Here is a 20702-nt window from a genome sequence, read left to right on the forward strand (position 1 = left end):
AAAGAGAAAGTTGAGACAGCAAAAATCGCCACAAGAGGATATGGGCGAAGCAGCTGGTATATGATTAAGAAAATAGTTTAATTGTTTGTTTCGCCACAATCATGTAATCTTTTCTTTAAAATTAGATGAATGTTCCACCAATGAATAAGATTTTATTATCATGACTCAGAAAAAGAAATGAAATTTGTTAATCAAGATTGTACCGAAAAACATAGAAATAAAAATTAGGACTATATGTGTAATGTGTATCATTGGGTAATTCCTAAAAATTCATACAAAGTCAAAGAATGATTATAACATCTTACATATATGTAAAAATCCAAAGTGGGCATCTGACTTACGTTACTATGGTATCTAAGACTAGCAGCTACGACCCCTAGGGGTCTCTAGAGTCACTTGAGGATGGGGGGGAGTTGAATTCGATACACAAATTTTTTTTTTTAGATTTAAAAGAATAAGATTTTTAAAAACTTGGAGGGGGATTTTTTTCTACAAGCGATATTCTTGGGATGGTGGTGGTACCCTCCCCAAAATAGTTATAAACCTTTCCAGGACCTATGAGAAGCTACCCTGTAAAGGAGAACCATATCGGTTCAGCCTTTAGCGAGATCCTTCTGTACAAACAAATAGAGAGACAAACATTCTGTTACTTTATTATAAGGATATCCCTCGATTTCAAAGGAAAAAATGCAACTAAAACAGATTAATGCTAAGTAAAATTAAGTAACATTTTACTATCTACTGCAAGATTAAATTGCTACGCTTGTTGAGTTATGTCGTCCCTTTTTCATTTTTAAATAAAATTGATGACTCATATTTTAAAAAGCACAAATAGGCTCCAATTGATGAAATTCCCCGCTTCAAAATAAGTCTCATCATGTTTGCAAGATAAAGTGATTTCTTGCGAAAAAAAACAAAAAATGACCGTCGGATGTTTTTCTCTAGAAGTTTATAATGTTGTCTCATGAAGTGAGTAAAAACCTGAACTTTTCAAACACAAACATAACTTTTTAGAAAGTAGGAAAATGCTTCAGGCTTTTTAAATTTTTTAAGTAATTTTAAAAAATAAAGGCTTTTTATATTTTGTTGTTTAACAGCATAATAGTCATTTACAAAGTATTATTGTATGATATCAATTTACTGCAAAAAATCTGATTCCTTTAAAAGTTAGGTATAACTTTGAATAAGTAACAATATTTATTAGTTATCATTTAAAACTTGTATTGGCAAGCTTTTACCAATTTTGATACCAAATCGTTATATGAAATAATTGTCCTATTATAATGAAAATGCAATTCCTTGGATAATAAGGAATAAAACAAGACATTGACATCGAATTTTTAGTCAGATTTATTATTGATATTCTGTTTCAACACTAAAAGCGCTGTTACTCTATGTTTGTTAATGCTTATTGTCTAAATTATTGATTTATTCAGATTTATTGAGCACGATCTCATGGTTTTTTTGGTCCTTAGTATTAATGTTTTATTTAATAAAACTAGCATCTAGGTGCTCTCTGTGAGCTCTAGAGGCTCAGCGCATAAATAGCCTTAAATCATACTAAGGCTGAAACAAAATAGACTAAAACCATTCCAGATTCTATATAAAGCTTCCCCTAAAAGGAGAACTTAATCAGTTCAGAAGTTATTGAAATCTTAAGCGTTAGGCAAAAAGAACATTACTACTTTATAAAATAGGGTACTAATTATTAAATTGTAAAAATTTTGAAAATATTTATTCATGAAATATAGAAATAAAATCTCGAAAGAAAACTACTAAATCACACTACACCAAAATGAATAACCTTAATCTCCTCTTTTTCTTTAATCCTCAATATTGGCTGTGGGGGCGGAACATACTGGGGCAGTGGGGGGAGGGGTGGCATGGGGTGGGTCATACCCCCCTGTGGATGACCTGCCCTTACTTGTGATATATTTGGATGATAACTGGTAGTGGTAGTAGTATTGCCATTATTGGAATAATGCTTGTAACCTCCAGGGTTAAAATGATCCTGGTACCCTCCAACTCTTGTCTGGCCGTCATATCCACCTCCAACTCCTAATTGTGGTTGATGATTGCCACCGTCAAGTTGTTGATTATTACGGAAACCTGCCTGGTAATATTGATAAGCGCCAGCGGCCATCTGAAACTGCTGTGGCGCATTTTGTTGTGGTTGAGGTCCTCGCCAAGAGGCCGCCGAAGTTTGTTGGGACTGATAACCGCTGGAGCTTGATATGAGACCAACAGAATTAGTTACATGTTGTTGTGGTGCCTGGCGGGATATTGTCCTGGTCTGGACCACAGAGGACAGGATGGTCTCTCTGGCCTGGAAGCTTGTGGCAGGTAACCCACTGTTCTGTCTGCTAACAGATACCGGTGGCTCAAATCTGTTCATTCTGCTCGCAAATTTACTATTTCTTGAAATTCTACTCGCTGTATTGGATGGCACTAACTTCTCAGGTTGAGTAACTGATGGTAAACTTAAATTTAATTGTGTTGTGTTTATATTTCTTGTTTGTGATTGAAAATTAAATCCGTAACTTGAATCATTTGCAATTGTATCATCCCTGTACACGTCAGAGAAAGCCCCATCTTTGTCATTGTTATCATGAACACTTTCAATTGTTTGACCTACATTATTGCTTGGAGTCAATGGGATACCTAAACTTGGGGTTGAATTAAAAGCCACACTAACAGATGTAGAAGGTGTGGGTGATGAAGCAACTACACCAGAAGATATTCCAACTGGTGATGATTGTCTTACAGCATTTGATATTGGTGATGCCATCGATTTCATATTTCCTCGTATAAAAGAAGAATACCCAAGAGAATTGGTTGCGTTGTAGAAATTTGCTGAAGGCTTGAAAGGTACAGGGTGCCTTTCATAATCCTTTAAACGTTTGTCATTAACACTGATATCTCTATCTTCACCCTGATATTGATTTGATTTATTATAAGGCTCATCGCTAACTCTTATCACTTGAGTATTTTCAGTGGCACTTGAATTATCAACTACTGAATCATCATTTACTGTATCATGATTATTATCTATGTTGTTTGTATCTGCAACAGAATAACTTGAAGTGGAGGTGAATGTGTAGGCGGGGGTAAATGTTGTTGCCATCTGTTTGTCCAGGTAAGGGGAGCCATGGTGTTGTACACTGTCACCTACGTCATGTACAGAGCTCTCATCAACGACAGGGTTGTCGACACTGATTTCAACACCAACCACGTTGTGCATGTCCATACTTGAGTTCATGGCAAGTGACTGAAATATAAAAAAATAGTTTAGAGTATAACTTAATAATTCATGATTTGAGCCGATAAACATTTTTTTTATTTAGGATTGAACTGTTAAAACCCAGGCAGAGATGGGACAATGGGCATTTTATTACACAAGTCCCCAAAGTTTTAGGAAAAGGTTCTTTTATTCCTTGGCTTAACAACTTTGGAGAGGTTAGCGAATTTTGATTGGTTGATTAATTAAGTTGAGTGTTCAAACGTTTCAACCTCTTATTTTAATCTACAGGAGGGGTAATTTTGTGAATCATCATTGGGGATGTACATCTATTTGTCGGCCATTCTGTTATCTCTTTAGCTCCCTGGTTCCTACCTGACTGGAAGTAAATCCTTGATAAAGTCTGTTTGTTTTCTCTCTACGCATCATCTCCTCATCTGATCCCCTAGATTATTTTTTTGTGTTAATAAAATAATATAAATTAAACCATTACACAATTGTTTAGAAAATGCAACAACCTTATACGAACAGGATAAACTCTGATAAAAAAAAATCGGTGCACATTTGTTATTCAAATCCTTAGTTTTTATAAATCAGGTGAAATTTTTACCTCTCATACGTGGCAAAAATGTTGGTTTTATTCACCACCAAAATATAAGGGGGATAATTACTCCGCACCCCAATTTAAATTCAATTATAAAATCAAAACATTCGGCGTGTATTACGGGCAAAACTCAGTACTATTCAGAACGGTACCCCTCCTCCCCCCACCCCACCCAAAAAAAGCCTAGACGTCCTTTAACTATTATTAAAACCTATAATGTCCTAACCTAAACAAACACACACACAGACACCATGCCAATTTACCTAAGAATAAAATCCAACTAACCTGAATTCATTTGTATTTATTTTCCTAGCCTTGGTTGTGTTGAAGAAAGTTGCCTGTTGTCGGGGCTGTAAAGATTCGCCTGAGAAAAAAAAAAAAAATAAAATGTATTGATATTTATTTTTGAAATCATCAAAACTACAAATTTAGGAGCTTAGAAATAAAAAATCTATTTTAGCTCTATATTATAACTACTTACTTTTTCATGCTGTGTTTAAACTATTGATTGATTAAATGGCGTCTATTAAAATTTTAAAGATTTTTAATGTTTAAAAAAATGTATAAGATTGTGCTGTTTAAATATTGAACTGCAGCTTTATTTTTATGGTTATATTCTTTCTTGTATATGCAGAAGTCAATAATTGTTTAGCGAAACGTTTAGCCCATAGAAAAATAGACAGAATACCAATGAAATAAAACGGGGTAGTAGAAAAAGTATTTCATAGACATAATTATTACAAATAAACTTTCTAAAAATAATAAAAATCTAAATTATTTTTCTTTTTTATGACAAAATCTTATAAGCTTTAGATATGAGATGACAATTCAATACTTAATACAAGAATAATACTTGAACAATTGGTGTTATAAATCTAAACAAGCGGTTACGCCCCTAGCATCTACAGGCTATATATACACAAGGGGAAAGAGGGGCTAGAAAAATAGCTTAAAACCATCCAAACAATTAAATTTGAAAGTAAAACGGCCTAAAACCCTAACAGGACCTATGTGAACTTACATCAAATAGTAATTTAATCGTTTCAGTAGTTATTGAGATCTTAAGCTTCAGATAAAAAAATCTTACTACTTTATATAAAAGGATATCTAATTTAAATGTTATATTGCAAAATAAAAAAATTGCCTGCAAATCTAAGATATTTTTCCATGTTTTGAAAAGATATTGGTTGCAATTTGTAAATAAGATTGCGGTTATGTGTGTAAATAACTGCAAATCTTCAAAATTTGCAGCGGAAATGTTGCAATTATTTGCAAACAACAAATACATAAACTTATGTGTACAAAACTGCGCGCGAAAACGCGCATTTTATACAGAATGATCTTAGTAAAAATTTTAAAAAAAAGAATTGTTAATTTTTACATTTTTTTGTTAATATAAAGTACTGCAAAGAAAATGTCCTTATGTAAAAAAAGAAAGATTTTTTTTACAGTTTTTCTTTACAATAGAGAACTAAATCAGTTCAATAACTGTTGAGATCTTAAGCTTCAGACAGAAAAAAACTGTACTTCTTTCTATAAAAGGATAGTTTGTTATAATAAGGTCTACCTGGAACCATTTGGAATGTGGAAGGATAGGAAGCACTGGAATCACTTCGCGAATTTGGCTCACTGTTGTTCTTGTTGTAACTTGTCTTGGCTTTTATATATGCAGCCTAGCAAAAAATGTTTTGTTTCCAAGGTTTTTAAAAACAATTATTTGAATTTTATTACTAATCTGTATCTAAACATGTATGATAACATCCATAAAAGCGAGGCTCTAAAATATATATACTGTAATGATTATATATAGATCAGATAAATAGGATAAAGATACCATACAAAATATGTTGTCAAAAAGCTGGTAACGATTATATTCAGTGTTGCTACTCGTACCTCACTGTTACAGGAATCATCATGCAAAGTCAACGCCCCCCCCCCCCCTCCCTAACAACAGATTCCTCATGCCCAGATTTGGTTTAAAATGTTAGCAATTGGTTAAGAAAAATTTTCTTAGTACTTAGGTTGCGCGATTAATTATTCTTAAGGCATTTACAAAACAAAACATATTTTATATTTTAATCTTGATTGCAGATATTATTACATAATCACAATAAATTTAATCAGATCATAACATTTTTTGTCGTAAATAAAATGTTAAATTTAAATGATTTAAATGGAAAATTTCATCAAATATAGCTTTAATTACTTAGAATCATTCTTAAATCTTTATTACGTTATATTACTAAAAATGTTTTAAAAACAAGGAAAACAACATCCATAAGTAGCGAAGCACAAAATTGTTAAACGATATCAATAGAATAACACAAAAAGTAGATGCCCATTAATCAGGGGAATCGTCTTAATTAAAGCTTTTTATATTGCCTATTAAAAATGACGTCATTCTGGCCTACAATTAGTCAATTAAAATGTATACTAGCCTATTTTAGTAATTTAGTCTGTGTATTGGCCTATCATTGGTCATTTGTATTTCATAACGCCATTTTTTTATAGGCACTATAAAGAGCTTCACAAACACGAACATTTGAAATTATAGAGTAGCTTTGCTACTAAAACAATATATTAAAACAATAGATATAATATATCTAGATAAATCATCTGACCCCATTTTACATCAAACTTAAAAAGGGATAATAAATGATAAAATTATGCCCTTACTTACTCCAATCTGTAAAATGTTTGAACCAATTACAGGTCTGGGATGTACCTTTACTATTCTCCTATTGGCTGATTTATCTTATTTATCTCTATTATCAAAAGTTTACTATGTCTACCTGTGCTAAATCATGCATGTTATGTTGTATGGCAGCATAATGAACATCAATAAACAGATCATAATCATTCAGATCTACAGCAAGCTCAAATCCTAAAATAGTCGAATAATATTAGAGTATTTATACGCCTCTGTAATTTAGTTCAGGTGAAATTTTAAACTTTTTTTTAAGGTGATTTGTAAAATCATCAAGAGATTTATCAATCAAAGAACTCTCCTTTGCTACAAAAATTAAATTTTGAGTCAAAAAATATAATTTTAGGCAATTGAAGGATTAACCTTTGGAGAACCTAATGTATGTTCTCAATAATCTTTAAAGGGTCAAGTACCCGATTTAAAGAAACTTTTTGTTTTAAAATCGAGAAGAGAAAAAGGTATAGAAGATAGATTAAATAAAGAAAAATCTTTGCTGATCTCTTAAAGATACATATTAAGGTCAATTTATGATAATTTAACATTTCTTCTATTTAAACTTATCGAAGTTCTGACGTTTAATTAAGCTTTCAAATATTTAGTGAAGATTAAATAATCCTTAAACCTTTTTTTGCATAGACTACCAAGGGTTAAAGAGTTGTTTACCCCCTCATTCTTTAAAACTTATCATTTTACCACTCAAAAGTTTTTTTTAAACATTAGATTACCCCTCTCCAACCTTTTTAATCATTTATTAGATCATCCATCATTTACACCCCTCAAAAAAGCTTGAAAGTCCTTGATTATTTGGTTTTATATATGAAAAAATAAAAAATTGTGAAAGCTAATACCTCTAATACATTGACCATGACGCAATAAATGATGAAAAAATCTTCGTGTCATATCTCTGATATTTTCATTATACTCTTCCCTAAATATAATTAATCATGTTATTCTTGTAGTTGAATGTCGATAATAAGTCAGCTATAACCACTAATAAACTAATGTATTTCAACTCAATTCATGGAACGGTAAAATTCTGGGATCTTAGGTGATAAATGATGATGAAAAATTATTTGTTGAGAATTTAGAACACTGCCCAAAATTTTAGCCAACGAATTAGAAAATCTTTGGGTAATAGTATAATTTACAGTCCAATATTCCCTCGCTTTTTTTAAATATTACAAAAAAATGTGTACATGAGCTTGCAGAAGGGGGTTGTCATGAAACCCCTCAAGCCATAACAAAATCTCTGATGTATACTGTGTACGCCACTGCTATGTCAATGCAATAAGGACAGAAAGCAGGAGTGAGTGGACAATGGGTTGTTTATTACACTAGTCCCCAAAGTTTTATAATAACGTTTTCTTATTCATCGGCTTAACAACTTTGGGAACTTTATTGAATTTTGATTGGTTGGATTTGATTAGTTGTGTGTTTAAACGTTTCAGACACTAATTGTAATCTACAAAAGGGGTAATTTTGTCACTTTGTGTATCATTATTTGTACATTAATTTATTGGTCATTGTTTTTTCCCTTTAGATCCCTGACAGAAACACTATAGAAAAAAACCACAAAATACCTGATTTCCATTGAAAATGGCTTCGAAGGTGCCAGAAATAATGCCAGGCATCTTTCTATCTTGTCATCCTGGTCCTTGTCATAGCTGATTCTCATTAGTGTGTTAAATATCTTAGATAAACACATTAGCACCGTGTCTCCTGAAAATTTGATTATAATAGTTTTGTTGTTGCTGTCCGAGGATAAAAAATAAAAAATTATAGGAAATTAATTGGTTGGTTCTTTCTTTCTTTCCACCATTTTAATCTACAGACGTGGTAATTTAGTGTATCATCATTGTGAATGCCCCCCCCCCCTTGTGCAAAGTAAGAAAGCGGATTCTATCTATTATCAAATTTAGTATGATTATTTATAAACCTGATAATTGACTAAAAATGGCTACATTACTAATACTGTCATAGAAGAAACCATTCTCTCTATATACAAATATACAAAATACAAATCCATAATGGCTTCGAATCCGATTGATATCCGCTTGATTAGAACCAGTTCTCAGCCATAGCGAAAAAAATGTATACCATCGTATTACAGTCAATTTTCCACGAATATTATAATTAAAATCATAAATTGAATGCTAGTTTTAATGTTAAAAATTTTCATTTTAATATCCGCGAAAAGCTGTCTATAATACGGTGCGATAAATAATCATACCTAGATGTGACCAAGAAAGTTGACTAGTAAAATGTATGCTCTCCTCGTAGAGACCAAGTTTCAGGTATTCATTTGTTATCTAAAAATAGAAAAATTTAAAATTTAAAAAAAAACATAGAACATTTCTCCCCCTTTTAGAACACTAGTGGCTTCTTCCCTTAGGGAGAGTCTAACCTCCCCTAAAATGGCTTAAAACCACCACAGGACCAGTAGATATATTAAGTGAAAAATAAAAAAAAACTATCTTTATCATTGTTTCCAATAAAAAACATATCATGTTTACTTTTTTATGAAATATCATAATATTTTATTCGACAATATTTTTAGACGCTTAATATTTGTATTTTTTTTATTCTGATACTTTTTAATTATACACTTATTTTCAAGCTAGCTTCATATTGGCCCTTTATTGATCATGGTTAAACTTTAGTTTAGAAATTAATACAGAATGTTTAAAGGAAATATTGAATGGGTTGTGATTTCAAAATATACTAATATTCTTCTGCAGGGGCGTCCAAGCTTTTTATTTTGGGTGGGGTAAAATTTTTTTAAGGGGGGGTAATTCGGTTTTGGGGGGGGGTAAAATGGCGCGCGAAGCGCGCCGCAAATTTTTTTTACCCCCCCCAAAATTTTTACCCCGGGGGTAAAATTTGTTTGGGGGGGGGGTAATTACCCCCCCTGAAATCTGTTGGCAGGGGTAAAATTTGTTTACCCCCCCCAAAATTTACCCCCGGGGTAAAATTTTTGGGGGGGGTAATTTAAATTTTATCAAAAATTTAGTATTAAAAATGCGCGCGAAGCGCGCAAAAATTTTTTTTGTTAGAGATTTTCTATTTTGGGGGGGGTATTTACCCCCCCAAAATTGTTTGGGGGGGTAAATACCCCCTCCTAAATGGTTGGGGGTGCCTACGGCACCCCCAGGGTAGGGGTAAATTTTAAATGGGGGGAGTAAAATGAAAAAAAATCGTTTGGGGGGGGGGGGTAATCGCCCCATTACCCCCCCCCCCCTTGGACGCCTATGTTCTTCTGTAATCAAAGCTTCTAGAGACTAGAGGAGCCTCCGTTTGAATCTAAAGAAAAATTATACCTGGATTGCACCTAGTGGGGATGATAACATGGATCCTGTTGATATTCTCATTGTAACCAGAGGTCCATTCTAATTTTAGTAGGTTTGTGTCATCAAATATCTTATCCTCATAATAAAGTAAAAACTGTCAGTCTATACCGAAGGATCTCGCTAACCACTGAACCGATATGGTTGCCCTATACAGTGTAGCTTCTCATTGCCATGGAAAGGTTTATAACTACTAAGTGGTAGGGTACAACCACTCTCCAGAGAAATTGTTAACTCAAAAAAAATGTATAGCGCCGTCCAGTCAATATTGTTGTTAGACAACTGCTGGATGAAACAGAGATGAAAAGGAAACATTTACGTGCCCCTAGAGGAAACTAGGGGCGTATCCGCCAGTAATAAATACTTCTTTAAAACTGCACATTAGATTACAAAAAAAATTGATGTTTTTGTTATAAAAAAAAAGAATAATATTTCAATTCAAATGAATTATAATTAATGACTGGCTAAAAGGAAGCTAGTAAAAGTGGCGGCAAAGATTATGACGTCAAAAAAATTAACCAATGAGAGGCCACGATAAATTTTACCATTGGTCAATTACAGTGTATACTGGCCTCTCATTGGTTAAAATTTTTGATATCATAATCTGTGCCGCCACTTTTACTAGCTTCCTTTTAGCCTTCGCTAAAAGTTGAACTTAAAATACATTTTCTTGCAGCTTTTTATAGTGCCTATAAAAAATTAAGTCATACTTGCCTATCATTGGCTGATTAACATTATGCTGGCCTTCCATTGGTAATTTAGTCTATTTATTGGCCTATCGTTGGTCATTTATATTGTATGACGTCATTATTTACTAGAAAAAGCTTTCATTTTCTTCCGTTGTCATATCCATCCATATGTAATAGTTGATGACAAACTTTCCTTAAGTTTAATGAAAACATGATTTAATCCTAAGCTCAATTGTTTTGATTCAGACTGTTGTTGTTGAGAGGATGGCTGGGGCCACACACCCCCCTGCACACGCAATGACACCTTGAAGTACTTGCCGAGGTCTAGGAGCCTGGGTGAGACAGCTGTGGACGGCTCACCAGCCTCCATGGGGTTTGCCAGAAAGATGGGATGAAGCGCAATATCAAATGCCTGTATTTACAAATTCTTTAGAGATAGTAGAATACTCCCTTGGTTAGTAATTTGATATCTGAAAATACCCTTTCAACGTTTTCATCAAATCAGTATAGAGCCTTTAGGACTTTAAATGAGATTTAAATTTATTGCTAATATTTGTCTATTGGATCAGGTATTGTTTAAATTAAACTAATTGCATAAGCAATTGGAAGAAAATGAATAAAGCAAAGCTTAATGATAATGAACTTAGACTTATATATGAATTTTATCAAAGCTTGATTGGTTGGTACAAACTAGCAGTTTACCACCCATAATTTTAATCTACAGAAGTAATAATTTGTAAAGCCCATACTGGCCTACAATTTGCTGATTAAAATGTATACTGGTCTGCAATTGGTAATTTAGTCTGTGTATTGATCTATCATTGGTCATTAATTTATTTGTATGACATCATTTTTTTAGGCACTATAAAGAGCCTTTACTTTTGTCTCCATCATTTTATTGTCCATTGTCTTATCCCTTTATATCTCTAGATTAACCCTACCTAAGCTAATTAATTCGTTTTAAAATATGTGTTATTATAGATGTGAAATTCCATGTTCAATGAAATATATGAATCATTTGTTAATTTCTTTACAATCTCCAAATTAATTGTTCCTGTATAAGACCCTTATCACTGGAGGCTAGAATTATGGCACCATCAGGGGAGACGGATAATGTCTGCACAATAAAATTAGTTTCTGCCTCTCTCTCAATTCGATTCTCAACCTGAAAAATAGATGTAATAAGTTACGGTAGTCAATTCTTATTTGGACAAATAGGAACACAGACAAATGCAGGGTAAAAATTAAACCACGTTATTGGTTAAAAAGTGTTGTGATGAAGTGGTCGTTACCTTTTTATATCATCAATGTATAAGTCAGCTATAAATATGTAAATATGATACAATAGAGCTTTGCTTGGGGAAAATAAATAGTCCAAAATTTTCGTCTCTCGTATTCTGTATTTATTTAATTTTTTTTCCAGTTGTTTTCTTAATTTAAAATTTAACAAGAATGACAACACCAGTGAGAAGCAAAGCATAAAAAAATCATGAATTAGAATATGGCTAAGGAGATTTAGAGAGCATTTGTTAAAATCAAGAATATTGGTGAAAAAATCACGAAACCTTTAAACATATTTTTTAACTTTTTTAAAATTCATATTTTGTATGATGACTTACGGACTGGCAGTCAAAGTAAATTACATACTGGATGCTAAGAACAACGGGATATTTGATTTTGATACTATTGTCCGCAAAAACGAACGGACGGACATTTGAAATTATAGATAAGTTTCGCTACAAAAATCATATACCTGGTCAAGAGTAAGCAGAGAACTATCCCCTGTTCCAAACACAAGGAGATCAGAATTAGGTACAATACACACAGACATTATATACTTAGATATCACAATACTCCTGAAATACAAGGATATTATTATAGTTAGGTATAATACACACAAAAATTATATACTTAGATATCACAATACTCCTGAAATACAAGGATATTATTATAATTAGGTACAATACACACAGACATTATATACTTAGATATCACAATACTCCTGAAATACAAGGATATTATTATAGTTAGGTACAATACACACAGACATTATATACTTAGATATCACAATACTCCTGAAATAAAAGGATATTATTATAGTTAGGTACAATACACACAGACATTATATACTTAGATATCCCAATACTCCTGAAATACAAAGATATTATTATAATTAGGTACAATACATACAGACATTATATACTTAGATATCACAATACTCATGAAATAAAAGGATATTACTATAGTTAGGTACAATACACACAGACATTATATACTTAGATATCACAATACTCCTGAAATACAAGGATATTATTATATTTAGGTATAATACACACAGACATTATATACTTAGATATCACAATACTCCTGAAATACAAGATATTATTATAGTTAGGTACAATACACACAGACATTATATACTTAGATATCACAATACTCCTGAAATACAAGGATATTATTATAGTTAGGTATAATACACACAAAAATTATATACTTAGATATCACAATACTCCTGAAATACAATGATATTATTATAATTAGGTACAATACACACAGACATTATATACTTAGATATCACAATACTCCTGAAATACAAGGATATTATTATATTTAGGTATAATACACACAAAAATTATATACTTAGATATCACAATACTCCTAAAATACAAGGATATTATTATAGTTAGGTACAATACACACAGACATTATATACTTAGATATCCCAATACTTCTGAAATACAAGGATATTATTATAGTTAGGTACAATATTACAGACATTAAAATCTTATCCCTCACAATATTTGATTCTACGTTCCCTATCCCTGTGATGCTTTCTAAACCCCACTTAGCCTAACCTAACATAACCTATCCTAAAATAGGAAAAAAAATAATCGGAAGTGCAATACAATATTGTGAGGATTGTTTATTACCACTGAGCCCTTCTCATGCACGCCTATGTCTTGAATGATTTTAAATTCTGATTGAAAAATTATTAATCATCTTTTTATCATATCATTTTCCTATTTGCTGTGAGAAGTTTTGACAAATTGAAAATTAATAATCTATATATAATTTTGTTAAAACAAATTTACTTTAAAGTTGCCTAGAAAATGTATGTATTTTATTACTGAATATAATAATTTACAATTGGTAATCGAAAACAATAGACTAATATAATAATAAACAAATATAATTTCATATGACTGAATATAAGTCAAAACCATAGAAAGTATGGATGTCATAAAATAAAGTTGCTAAAATTGGTATAAAAAGATTTGGATCATGAAAAAAAAGTAGTGGGTTTCGTCGTATTTTCACTGTAGCTTTTAGGTTAGGTTAGGTTAAGTAAATGTTAATTATTGCCCCACAGAGCAACCTTTAGAGCCACCTTTCTTTCCATGATCCAATCAATTAAATGGAAATGAAACGGAAAAAGAAATTGACTGCATAAGTATATTTACTATTACACAGTGGGATCTTTTGAAAAAAATCGGGACATCCAAAAAATCTAAAATCGACTTTTATCTATCCTAGGACCTAATAATGGCTGTAAGTAGACAGCTAAAAAAGAAATTTTTTAAAAATATTAATTTTTGGCGGGTTTATGCCATTTTTAAAAAAGGTAGTGAAAAATTTGTTTTCAGTTTTGATGATTTTCCAGATTTTTTTACACAATTTTTTTAAAGCAACAAAAAATACATTTATGTTCATCTTATGAAAAAAAAAAATTTATTGAGGTACTTTTCAGATAACTGTACCAATGTCTAATTAAAGAAAAAATTAAAAAAAATATTTTTTTGGTGGTGTAAATTGACATTTTGTGAGAAAATTTCACCAAAAATATTAAGATTTTTAACCCCAAAAAATCAGTTTTCTCCATTTTACCCAAAAACGGACAGGAGGCCCCGGGTTTTGCAATAATAATATCAATATACAACATGTATTGTGTATAAAACAGTTTTCACAACCTGGGGCCTCTTGTCCGTTTTTGAGTAATTGAGCATTTTACATTGCATGGTTTGAACAATTTCGTTCTTGTTAATTTCAAATTTTCCCCCATTAGAGGGGGAAGGAGTCATTTTAGAGCCCAAAGTCATCTCTGCAATATTTTCAAACTTTTTAAGGCGGATCTTTCTTGACTTATGCATCATTTGCCTCTGGCGAACCGTTTCGCCGTTATTTGCCGCCGTTGGCGTGATTTTTAACGATTTTCGCCGTTCTCGCGGTTTTAATGGACATTTAAGGGATAAAGGAGTCGTTAAATAAAGATGACTTAAAAATACTTTTATTTTAGCAATTAAATTTGCTAAATTTCATGTGTTCTAAAAAAATTTGTAGTTCTAACTGGTTTTGGTCCAGCAGAAATTCAAATTTGGAGATTAATTATAATATTGCAAAAACATTATATACGCATCAGAGAGAGAGAGAGAAATATACGTTTGAGAGAGAATATAATTTAAGTAATTATGCTTATATTCTTATACAAACTTTAAATGAAGATAGCTAGACCTAGAATAAAGGTATTAACACAAAATCAAAAGTGTTTTGAAAATTATGTTATTTTTGTTTAAATCTGTAAAAAAATATTTGAAAACATGCCTTATAAGTGTCCTATTTTACTTATACTGGACCTACCTTAAAAATGCCGGGACTCGAAATGGGTGCACCTGACGCTATATTCTTGTTCACAAACATTGTTTGCATTGAAGAAATATTTACATAGACGTTGATTTTGTTAAAATATTCCTATCCTAACTAAAGTTATGAAGTTTTATAGATTTTTTAAAAATAGGGTAGCTTCGCTCCTCCAAAACAGCAAGACGTACTTACCAAATGCACATTAGAAGTTAACAGAGGCAAAATTTAAGTTATTTCCGAGTTAAAGCAAAAGAAATTACACCATTTCTTCAAATACAAGCTTATTTATTGAAGTTTACTTTTGTCTACTCTAAATGTCCCGTTTTTTGGCAAAAGATCGCACTGTGTATTAGTTAAAAAAAATACCTTAATTTCAAATATATCTTTTAACAATTTGTGTATTTTGGGGTAATGGGACAATTCTTTTCACCAATTTAGATTAGGATATCGTACTATTTAAATGAATTCATTTAGTGAAAATAGTTTAGCATTTTTCAACTGAAGGAAAGTTAGCGTTTAGAATGGCATCTGGATAGACAAACAGGACATTAAATGTAGAGTAGCTGCGCTTCTCATGACTAATATACCTGGAGAGCTTCTTCTTTAGTCCAGATTTATTTTTGTCTATGAGAAGAACTGTGTTCTCTATTCTATTTTCAGAACTATCACTCTCAGTATTCTGAAATATAAACAAGGATGATTCTGAGAGTCCAGATTTATGTTTATCTATGAGAAGAACTGTGTTCTCTATTCTATTTTCAGAACTATCACTCTCAGTATTCTGAAATATAGACAAGGATGATTCAGAGAGAGAGAGAGAAGACCATTGGCTGTTTATTACACTAGTTCTCAAAGTTTTATAATAATGTATTCTTATTCGTTGGGTTAACAACTTTGGGGACTTTAGTGAATTTTGATAGGTTGGTTCATTGAGTTGAGTGTTACATCGTTTCAACCACTAATTTTAATCTACACAAGGGGTCATTTTGTGTTTCATCAATGTACATTAATTTATCGGCCATTGTCCTATTTCTTTAGGTCCCTGAGGATGATTACACAAAGTTACGGCTGGTCTTTTTGCAAAAACGAGACAGAAAGAAAATATTATGAGAATTGCAAGTTGCCAGCAGTTTTATAGTTATATCCTGTAGGTGCTGACAAGGTCGTCCAAGCTTTTTTTTGACGCCTATGAGTGCTGAATTTTTTGTTAAAAATTAGATTAGATGGTAAAAGTAATTTGTTATTGCCTCTGTTTATGTGACAAGGTATATAAAATTACAGTATTACTCTTGCCACTTCAAATGTACAAAGCTGATGCCATTTAAACTTGGCTAGAAACGCATGGTGTAGGGCAGTTTTAAATCCAACAACCATAGGACTCGTCACACTTTACGTTAGACGTTATATTACCTGAGCAATAAAATGGATGAGGGTGGAAGATAGAAATCTGACGAGTAGTGGTTCTGACTTTGTCCTATGGAACCCGACCAGCCTGATTTCAGGGCGTAAGCTGTAGACCAACATGTTGGCGCGGTCCTCCTCCTGAAAGTAGGTAAATGGTTTTAAAGAAGCTTGGCAGCCGCGCGTAATCCGAAATTATAATCAAGTCAGGGTGTTTTGTTAAAAAACAAACTTTCTTTTTAATTTTGAATGTTTAAATGAAAAGCAAAGCCACATAAACTTATTTTGTCTATCGTTACCTATAGTGCTCTAGAAAAAAATGTGGTTTTCTCGGTTGCTATCTAAATAAGTTGGCTGAAAATCTATTTAAAGATTTTACTAAATGTTGAGCATCTTCTCTTTATGTGACATTTTCTGACTGTTCGTATGTAATGTTACAGCAGACACATTTTATTTTGATACTTACAAATGTTGTCATCCTTTAAAAAAAAAAGATAATCCAAGTATAAAAGGTTGCGTTGCTAGCTATTCTTTAACAGCTATGACTCAAAGAAAAGTCAAATTCATGTATAGTTCGTTCTTTAAAATATCAGTTGATAACTATCTAGTATCTGATTGGTGGAATTAACATGGAATCTATACCTTGAGATGTGGGGACCACGGGTAGACCTGTTGGTCCCCGAGACTCCACCAGACAACCAGCAAACCATCCGTCTCGTTCACCTCAACCTGACGGTCCAACCTTCGTCCCTGAGGTCCCACAAGGTCAAGATTCACCTGCCGCGGCTCTCCGCGCCCGATAGAATGGCGCGGATGAAACTGCAGCGGCTTGGCAAAGGTAAACACTGCCAGCCGCGGCTCTAGCGAGGAAATTATGAGGTAATTTGCGGTGAATGACACGCTAGTCGGCCGGTGATCACTTAATCTGCCCACCAAATATTTATCATAATTGATTCTAACAATATCACCGAATCTGTTTAGTTCAATGTTGACTATTATAAAGTTGTTAGTGATGAACTGAAGATGGTTGGTTGACCTCCAGGCGACAAAGATGATTGTGTGCTCGGTGAGGATTTCCTCCAGGTCCTTGAGGTCCTGTTTGACCCTGTCTGGACGACGGTTATGGATGAACCACAGCTGACCTCTGAAAATAAGAAAAATAAAAAAAAATACCTAATATCTAGCGTATATCATCGCAATTTAAAATATTTAGTTTATTATCATCATCAATTGTGTGTAGTCTAGTAAGATCTCGTAGACTACTTATCTACAATTTGACAAGGTTTAGAAATATGTGATCCTAAGCTGGTTTTAGTCTATTTTGCATCACCTTTAATTGGAAATATTTCACTAAAAAAGGCAAAGCCCCACCAACCCCTTAATAAAATTGTTAATAATAATAAAGAAGTATGGTGGTTGTCTAAGTGTAAAACCCTTAGCTACTAGTGGCGAAGTACCTCGTTAAAATAAAACAAGCTGTTATTTGTTAAGAATAAATGTTTCGAATTATTACTTTAACTTCTTTATCCGATGCCAAACCAATTAAAAATACTTTTAACTTTTATGGTTTTTATACATGTAGGAAGGGTGAATGTTGAAAAGCGAAGCTTTTCAATAATTAGGATCGGTCCATCCATCCGTACGTCCATTTAGAACATGCTGATTTAGTACAGTATTATAAGCGAAGCTTCTCTATAATCCAGTCCTAAAATGTAAAGACCTTAAACATAATTATTTTTGCATCAAATTTACTTAAAATTTATTTACATATTTTCTACATTTTGATTCTGCTTATTCAGTGTTGACACTCTATAATGTGCCCTTACAGAGCTTCGTTTTTATGGATGTTGTAATCCTTGTTTTTTTTATTTCTATAATTATTAATAGTCAAGCATTATGAAAGTAAAAGTATACACTTTAATCATTAATTCTTTTGTGGTATTCATGGAAATTTAGTAACCTCTCCCTCATTGTTTAAAACCTTTTTTTTCTGGTACATTTTTTACCTGGATGCTGTGTAGTTGGCCTTGTCGATGGCGTAGGGCCTCTCCATATACTCCCTGCTGGTGGCCTTGTCATGATACTGAGAACAGCCATAGTCCGTATCACGGATGAAAATATTGGCATTCGTCGAGTGAATACGAATATCACATCTCAAACTAAAAAATAACTTTGAATAAAACTTTTATTTTAGAACTCTTAACTTAAGATGTTTGAAATTTTGCTTTTCAGAGAGTCTTTGACGGTAGCTTTAGTGGATCTGAAGGGGGTTAATTCCGTTTTGGTACACTAATCTAACATATTGGTTTTCTCAATAATGATAAATATTTAGGTAGACCTATTTAATTAAAAATACAAAACAAGGAGATTCCTAAAACCACACCACATCAATTATACTTTTGAAAACCGTATTTTATAGGCTATTTCCAATTTTACTTTAAAACCGTGTACTTTATTAGCCTTTTTGATATCTGTCATCGAGTATCTATTTAAAGAATCCTCACCCAAAATTAATAGATTGAATTAAAAATACAATTATGTTTTAAATCAAATTTGCACCAATTAGTAATTATGATTTAAATGTCTAAGGCAAATATTTGATAATTTAAACTATAGGATTACCAAATAGATATATTTTTAGTTAGTTTATAAAAAGAAGTAAAAATAATAATTTTACTAGAGGTAAACAAAAATATGCCATAAAAATAAGAGTTTTTTTACCACAACTTTCGTTTTTTATGCTGTAAAAATAAAATTAAATTCTACATATTCCAATTAATCAAAACATTTAATAATAACTAATCAAATAATATTAATATTTACCTAATCATAACTATGCAATCTACATGGCGGTTTTAACAATCAAATCACAATTTTTTTCTCATTTTACTTTAGCACTGTTTTATTTTGATGTAAATGCAAACCATTTTGTATTTGATTGAATCACTAAAATAAGCACTTTATAATAATGAATGAGGAAGGATAATATCTTAGTGTACACTAAACAGATAGATTACAGTATTAAATTCATATAATTGTGCGCGTAAGGATGTGTGCGCGTAAATTAGATTTGTGTGTGTGTTTGTGCGCGTATTGAAGTTTTGTGTGCGTGTGTGTTTGTGCGCGTATTGAAGTTATGTGCGTGCGTGCACCCTGTCCATCTCTAAAGACAGGTAGAGTGCTCGCTCATCTACAGGTGTATCACACACACACTCACTTACACGCACACACACACACACCTATTTACATTCTTCAACTTATATATGTATAAATTTGTGTGTGTGTTTGTATTGTAGACCAATATGTTTACACATATTGGAACATGGGCTCCAAACCATAGAACATATGGGTAGAAAATAAACACTCAAAATAAATGAGCTTACTTTCTGAATTAACAAGGATGAAAACATCCATAAAACTAAACCTGCAAACGAACTACAACTCTCATAGAGTGTCAGAAATTAATAGCCAGAACATTAATTTTTAAGTCCATACAACATTATACACATAAATTTTTTTCAAAACTGCGTAAATACAGGATACAGTAAAAGGACATATTTACTTCATTATAGAGATGCCTTGCTCATAATATTATACCTAGTTGTACTAAGAATCATTATAACAAAAATCATATGAATGAATAATTATATCATAAAAAATTTTGTTGTCAAAAAGTTAAAAAAAATAGCATGTTTTAAATGGACGTACGGACTTTCTGGCAACGATATAGAGATGCAACGCTTTCTAAATCGTACCCAATTGGTATATGAAATATCATCATTTATCATTATGCCTAAATTATATTCTATGATAATTATTCTATGTAATATGTATGGATGGTTGATGATAGAAATCTTGTAAACAAACTCCTACAGTTTTAACAGAACTAAATTTCTTTTTAAATGCCATAAACAAACAATTAACTATAGCTCGGTTATCTAGTGCTTTTTGACATCATAGACTAAACTTATTTGATAATGGTCTTTAAATGAAATATTTCAATGCTAAATTTATATTAATTAAAGCCTTTTACCATATGTTAAATTATCAAACAAGTTGAAAAGTAGAGTTTTCAATACCA

General features: G+C 32.0%; 2 protein-coding genes across 2 annotated transcripts; both read right to left on the bottom strand.

The window, feature by feature from the left end:
* Window positions 1–1719: 1719 nt before the first annotated feature.
* LOC145317412 (uncharacterized) lies at window positions 1720–10994 on the bottom strand. Its single transcript, XM_080158488.1, has 10 exons — window positions 10776–10994; window positions 9867–9935; window positions 8780–8858; window positions 8130–8268; window positions 7398–7477; window positions 6635–6726; window positions 5410–5515; window positions 4128–4206; window positions 3614–3683; window positions 1720–3268 (listed from the first exon to the last, which is right to left on the bottom strand). Exons 1-10 carry the CDS (start codon window positions 10950–10952, stop codon window positions 1781–1783), a joined length of 2379 nt encoding a protein of 792 aa, XP_080014614.1. The 5' UTR covers window positions 10953–10994; the 3' UTR covers window positions 1720–1780.
* A 618-nt stretch (window positions 10995–11612) lies between these two features.
* Window positions 11613–19634, bottom strand: LOC145315494 (WD repeat-containing and planar cell polarity effector protein fritz homolog). The gene is made up of 7 exons (XM_080155476.1): window positions 19445–19634; window positions 18628–18780; window positions 17264–17765; window positions 16631–16762; window positions 15808–15899; window positions 12336–12438; window positions 11613–11747 (listed from the first exon to the last, which is right to left on the bottom strand). Exons 1-7 carry the CDS (start codon window positions 19450–19452, stop codon window positions 11613–11615), a joined length of 1125 nt encoding a protein of 374 aa, XP_080011602.1. The 5' UTR covers window positions 19453–19634.
* Between the last annotated feature and the right edge of the window lie 1068 nt (window positions 19635–20702).

The sequence above is a fragment of the Acartia tonsa genome, chromosome 4 (genome assembly GCF_053477335.1).
Source record: "Acartia tonsa isolate MP-2025a chromosome 4, ASM5347733v1, whole genome shotgun sequence".
In the NCBI taxonomy this organism is placed as follows: Eukaryota; Metazoa; Arthropoda; class Copepoda; order Calanoida; family Acartiidae; genus Acartia; species Acartia tonsa.

Bases quoted from the DNA above. Each gene is read 5' to 3' on its own strand.
- LOC145315494 (XM_080155476.1), bottom strand. The intron at 16,763-17,263 runs GTATAGATTCCA...ACCTACTTTCAG, and splicing joins CGTGGTCCCCACATCTCAAG to GAGGAGGACCGCGCCAACAT. The intron at 12,439-15,807 runs GTATATTAGTCA...CTTGTATTTCAG, and splicing joins CTAAAGAAGAAGCTCTCCAG to GAGTATTGTGATATCTAAGT.
- LOC145317412 (XM_080158488.1), bottom strand. From the start codon at position 10,952: ATGGAGGCTGGTGAGCCGTCCACAGCTGTCTCACCCAGGCTCCTAGAC. The intron at 6,727-7,397 runs GTATTAGCTTTC...CGACTATTTTAG, and splicing joins TCATGGTCAATGTATTAGAG to GATTTGAGCTTGCTGTAGAT. The intron at 3,684-4,127 runs GTTAGTTGGATT...AAAATAATCTAG, and splicing joins ATAAATACAAATGAATTCAG to GGGATCAGATGAGGAGATGA.